At 37.2% G+C, this 6,537-nt stretch overlaps 1 protein-coding gene across 1 annotated transcript; it reads left to right on the plus strand.

Moving 5' to 3' along the window:
* The first annotated feature begins 4,841 nt into the window (after positions 1–4,841).
* Positions 4,842–5,825, plus strand: LOC122484277 (olfactory receptor 56B1-like). Its single transcript, XM_043582262.1, has one exon. It carries the CDS (start codon positions 4,842–4,844, stop codon positions 5,823–5,825), a length of 984 nt encoding a protein of 327 aa, XP_043438197.1.
* Positions 5,826–6,537: the final 712 nt, after the last annotated feature.

Here is a 6,537-nt window from a genome sequence, read left to right on the forward strand (position 1 = left end):
ACTTACACAACTGAACACCAAAATCCCCCAAATAACCCAATTTAAAAATGAACAGAGGACTTGAATAGACATGTTTCCAAAGATGACATACAGTGGGTCAACAAATACATGAAAAGATCGTAGCATCACTAACCATCAGGGAAAGGAAACTTAAAACCGCTATGAGATATTGCTATTATAATGGTTAGACTCTAAAAGGCAAGAAATAATAAGTGGTGATGAGAATGTGGAAAAAATGTGCACTGTTTTTGGGAATGCAAACTGGTATAGCCACTGTGGAAAAGAGTATGGATCTTTCTTAAATAATTAAAAACAGGAATACCATATGGTCCAATAATTCTGCTACTGGATATTTATGAGGAGATTTAAAAATGGAAATACTATATGATCCAATAATTCTGCTATTGGGTATTTATATGAAGAAAATGAAAATTCTAGTTCTAAAAGATATACATATCCCTATGTTTATTGAAGCATTATTTATAATAGCCAAGATATGGAAGCAACCTGTGTCCATCGATTACAAATAGATAAAGAAGTAAATATATATATATGTATATATATATATAAAATGAATAATATTATAATAAAAATATATATGTAATGGAATATTAGCCACAAAAAAGAATGCGATCTTGCCATTTGCTACAACAGGTGAAAGTGAAATAAGTTAGACAAAGAAAAAACAAATATTATATGATTTCACATATATGTGGAATCTAAAAAAACAAAACAGGGGCACTTGGGTGGTTGAGTTGGCTAAAGGTCCAACTTTGCCTCAGGTCATGATTTCATAGTTCGTGGTTTCGAACCCCACATTGACTCTGCTGTTAGCATGAGCCTGCTTAGGATCTTCTCTCTCTCTCTCTCTCTCTCTCTCTCTCAGATTAAATGAACATTAAAAAATGTTTTTAAATATTTTAAATATTTTTTAACATTAAAAAACAAAACACATGCATAAACAAATAAAAAAGAGATTCAAACCTATAAATACAGAGAACAAACTAATGGTTGCCAGCAGCGTGGGGGGGAGGGGTGGGGTGGGGGGGAGTAACAGTGAAAGTGAAGGTAGGTATACCTTTCAGTTACCGAATGAATAAATTATGGGGATGAAATGTACAGCATAGGGAATATAGTCAGAGGTGTAGTAATAGCCCTGTATGGTGACAGATGGTAGCTACACTCTGGTGAGCATAATACAATGTATAAACTAGTTGAATCATTATGTTGTACACTTGAGCCTAATGTAACATTTCTATCAACTATACTCAAGGAAAAAAAGAGAGAAAAAATTTTTGAAAGAAAAAAGTAAAAAAAAAAATTGTTCTTTGGTCATAAAAGTGATCAATTTTATCTTCAACATACCTTCTAAATCTATTCACTTTTCTCTATCTTCACTGCCCCTATCCTGGTGCAAGATAAAGTCATCTCTCCTTTGGGATTACTGTTACTCAATTGATTTACTTATATTTACCCTTGCCACACTTAATCTGGTGTCCACATTGCTGCGAGGTCCTAATTCTCCTTAAAAGCTTTCAGTGGTCCCTTATAACCCTGCATAAATTTGCTTGCAAGTCTCTGGCCTCTGTCAGCTCAACAACTCTGTTTCACACCATATCTCATTTCTGTCACTTCTTAGTGCTCCAGCCACATTTATCCTCTTTTATTACTTGAATTTCACGTGATCCCCTCACTTCAGCATCTTAAGGTTCTTGGGCTCCTTTGCCTCCCCCTCCTCCCCATTACCAAATCCACACCATAGTTAAGTCCTTCTCAAACACGTGGCCTTGACACAAACCGGTGTTTCTTCTGGAAATCCCTCTCTGACACCAAGACTAAATTAATTCTCCCCATTATATGCTCTCATATTTCTGGGGGCTTTTGCTTCAAAGCACTTCTCCCAGTCTATAGGTAGATTTGTTAGATTCTTTACTTAGTGTTTTACCCCGTTGCCTCAACTAGGCCACTGTTTCCATGAGAACAGGGACCATGGCAGTTTTATTGACGATTTTATGCCTGCCATATTTTGTAAACACAGTAGGAACTCAATAGATATATATGGGGTGAATAAATACTTTCTCTTTTAACAGTTTTTTTTAAGCATAACAACATAACCACAGAATTTAAAATCCCCTGAAATTTTGTACTTAAGAACAATTTAAACACTAATAAAGTTGCCCACTTTGTATAGGGCTATTTTGATTTCATAAATGAAGACATTTTTCTGCTTATGTAAGTTCTCAGTTTACATCGATAGGAAGTGTGTCTCTGAATCAATCTCCCTTCCAACCTTTTGGGATTTAATATCTTAGGAATTCTGATTTCTCTATGGGCTGTTCCTTCTTCATGTCTGCAAGGGAAATCTATTATCTTTAGATCACTGAGCTGTTTACTACTCCCCATAAAATCCAGAATCTAATAATTTCTATGCCATGTGTGAGCTGAAAACACATCCTCACCTCATGTGAAAGCTTCATTCTTAAAGAGTTGTGTCTTCTTTCCGGGTAGGAAACCCCTGCCATTGCCAGGACCTCAGACTGTGAGACTCTGCTCCTAACCACAGTTAAGTACTAAAACCTTGGCATGGTCACATTGGCTAAATCCTAGAGCATCCAATGGAGGCTTATCCTTAACCTTTTCTTATGTTGTTTTGCACAAGAGATCAACTCTTTCTTCTGTGCTATGAGGAAATAAAGGCTTAGAGAAGCTGTTCAAAGGGATTAAGGCTGGAATGAGAGAATATAAGGTGTGATGATCTAGAAGTGATCTCATTTATAAAACAGCTGCTAGATTGTCTTCAGGATGAATATATTAACTGTCTTACGTACCAGGATCACACTCCATGTCCTGCTAACCTTTAAGTGCTAAAAGAAATTGAAAACACTTATTTCCTTTCTGTAAACTCAAATCTGCTCCTTCTCTTAACTGTATCACACTAATATCTATCAGGAGAAAACATCAAAGATACAAGGCTGTGTCTTTGATATGAGGATATATAATAATAAATATTTGGCAAAAATACCAGACCCCATACAGTCAAGTGGGTCACACGTCCAAGTTCTATGAAGCTGAACTCCTCAGGAGTTCTGATCTAAAAGTCCAGAGTCAAAGTAGCTTCATCTTCAAGCCTCTTTTGTGTTTGTTTGGTTAAAATTTGCTGTGAACACATGTAGATGATTTTAGTGTTCACCAAATTACGTTACTGTTAAAGAAGGAAGATTTTCCCCAAGATTAAGGGGTACATGTTTACCCAAACTTACAGGTGGCAAGACATTTCTGAAGAAAAAATACATCTAGTTGCTGACATGATCTTCTCTTGTTGGTGTTAACACAAGAGAATTTTAATTTCTTTCAGATATGCCCTTCTATATTTAAAGGTAATTATATGAAGAATAAATCTACAACTGCCTTTTGTGCTATAAAGGAATTTAAACTATTTGAAAGAAAGGGTGAAGGAATGAATCATTCTAAGCAAGGGAATACCAGTTTTAGGAAGATCAGATGGCTGAGCAAAAGAAGGAAGCATGAGTAGAGGCACAAGTGACCAGGTAAGACTCAGAAGTAGCATTGCTGAGGAGAAAGGCTGCATGATGAAGTAGGGGAGGAAACCACAGGACAAGGGAGCAATTGTTGGCCAAAAGGAAAGGCTTGCTTGTTATTTTAAGGCTTGGCTGCTTGGGCTTCTGAACAGAATAAAAAGTACATGAAAAACACGAGCTTCTGAAGAAAGATGAGTCTAGTTTTGAACATGAATCTGAATATACAATGGCAGTTTCTTCAACATATGGGCAAGTAATTCTTGTTTGTTAATAAAATCAAAATCATCTTACTACCAGTGCCTAACTCTTGTATTTATATGGCTTTATAGATTCTTTAGGACTACACTAGAAAAGAAATCTATGGTTTGTCTCTATTAAGTCACTCCTTAAATCAACAAATTCAGTCATGATCATTTAACTTTCCAAGCTATCCTTTTCTGAATTTTTCAGAAGTCCATACAAATCAGAATATAAAAAAAAATAGTTAGGGGTGCCTGGGTGTCTCAGTCGGTTAAGCATCCAACTTCAGCTCAGGTCAGGATCTTGCGGTTAGTGAGTCCGGGCCCAGCATTGGACTCTGTGCTGAGAGTTCAGAGTCTGGAGCCTTCTTCGGATTCTGTGTCTCACTCTCTCTCTGCCCCTTCCCTGCTCACACTCTGTCTGTCTTTCTTAAAATAACAAATAAACATTAAAAACTTTTTAAAAGTTATTTCTCTTCCAATTTGCACCATACTTACGCGTGAAAATCTTTATAGTCTGTGGTATAAAATTTGAGGAGGCTATATAAAACATAAATGGACTTCTATAACAACCTGAATAGTACAGCTAGAAAATTTCATCTCCATATTTCTGTATTTTAAAAAGTTTTCCATGTTGTTAATTAATAAAAACCTGAATTAATATTGAGACAAATATGAAGAAAACAAACACATCCACTTGATTCCACAAAATTTCTGAGGAAATAAAGAAAATTCAAAAAGAAAAAAAAGTAGAATCCTATGTATGTGATGGTCCCAAATTGAGATAACTGGGGATAAGGCAAATGGAGACGTGAGACGCATGCTGCATTGTCCCTCAATAGTCAACCATGATAATTGCTCCTTATAAGTTTCGATTCTACTATAAAACCCCCAGAACTTCATGGTACTTTATCTTAAATTACAGTAAGGGATGTACAACAGAGTTCATTTGGTTACAGCACCAACTATGCTACATGGAGATAGGTGAAAAATAATGTTTGATGATAATATGGCTCAAAGAAAGCAACGTTGAAACCCATCTTTTTTTTTCTCTTAGGAAACAATGTCTGCATCTCTGAAAGGCTCTAATAGCTCCAAGTTCCAGGTGTCTGAGTTCATCCTGATGGGACTCCCAGGCATTCACAGCTGGCAACACTGGCTCTCCTTACCATTGGCAATACTCTACCTCTCAGCAATTGGTGCTAATATCCTCATCCTCGTCACCATCTGCCAGGACCCTGCTCTTCAGCAGCCTATGTACTCTTTCCTAGGCATCCTCTCTGTGGTGGACATGGGCCTGGCCACCACCATCATTCCCAAGATCCTGGCCATCTTCTGGTTTGGTGCGAAGGTCATCAGCCTTCCTGAGTGTTTTGCTCAGATCTATGCCATTCACTTCTTTGTGGGCATGGAGTCTGGTATCTTCCTCTGTATGGCTTTTGATAGATACATAGCTATTTGTCACCCTCTTCGCTACCCATCAATTGTCACCAAGGCCTTAATCTTAAGAGCTACTGTGTTCATGGTACTAAGAAACGGTTTGCTTTCCCTTCCAGTGCCAGTGCTAGCAGCCCAGCGTAATTATTGTTCCAGGAACGAGATTGAGCACTGCCTGTGCTCTAATCTTGGGGTCACCAGCCTGGCTTGTGATGACAGGAGGCCAAACAGCATCTGCCAATTGGTTCTGGCATGGCTTGTAATGGGGAGTGACCTAGGTCTTATAATATTGTCATACATTTTGATTCTGCGCTCTGTACTTAAACTGAATTCTGCTGAAGCTGCCTCCAAAGCTCTGAGCACTTGTAGCTCCCATCTGATTCTTATCCTATTCTTCTACACTGTTGTTGTAGTGATTTCAGCAACTCATCTGGCAGAAACTAAGGTCCCTTTGGTTCCAGTTCTACTCAATGTGCTGCACAACATCATCCCCCCTTCCCTCAACCCTATGGTTTATGCACTTAGGACCAAAGAACTTAGGGCAGGCTTCCAAAAGGTGTTTTGTTTGAACTTAGAAAAGAAAACAAAGCACCAGAGACCTTCTCCATGATGTACATGAACTTCAGCTCCTTCTAAGATGGATAGCCGAATTTCAAATATGAAGGGGGAAGTGAATTGCCTTTGAGATATCTTTTTCACATTGTAAAAGCATCTGGAAACAACAACAAAAACATTCCAATTAGCTCCAAAATATTGACAGGAGCTGAATATATTGGAGTAGAAGTATTTTCTACCAAACCAAATGGAATAAAAACTAGAATTTGTGATTTATATCTCTCCCCACAAATAAAAATTAACATAACAAAAACACACAACCAAGAAATAAGTGATTGGGACGTGAGTTATAGATCATGCTTGTTTATTGATAGCTGTACCTTGGGAACAATGTCTGTCTGACTGAACAAGTGTCATTCCAGTAATGTGTCTACAGAGGGAGGAATAGAAAATACTTCAGATGAACAAAGCCAAATCAGTCTATGATGGCGCTTGGGATGGAATAGGGCAAGATGACCAGACTTCGATAAACAGAACCCAAAAGATACAGATAGATTTATTAAGTCTAAAGATAAAAGCCTATTGGCAATTCTGGCTTTCAATGAAAAACTTTTTTTATATTCTAAGGTCATATTTGATGCTTTTATACACACTGAACATTAATACGCTCCTTGAAATTCCAAAGCTAAAATTTTAAATTATGAATAAACCATTTACTTTAAACAGAAAATGGAAAAGTCATTTTAGCGAGTTGCCATATGATTTAA

This window comes from Prionailurus bengalensis, chromosome D1 (assembly GCF_016509475.1).
Source record: "Prionailurus bengalensis isolate Pbe53 chromosome D1, Fcat_Pben_1.1_paternal_pri, whole genome shotgun sequence".
Classification (NCBI taxonomy): Eukaryota; Metazoa; Chordata; class Mammalia; order Carnivora; family Felidae; genus Prionailurus; species Prionailurus bengalensis.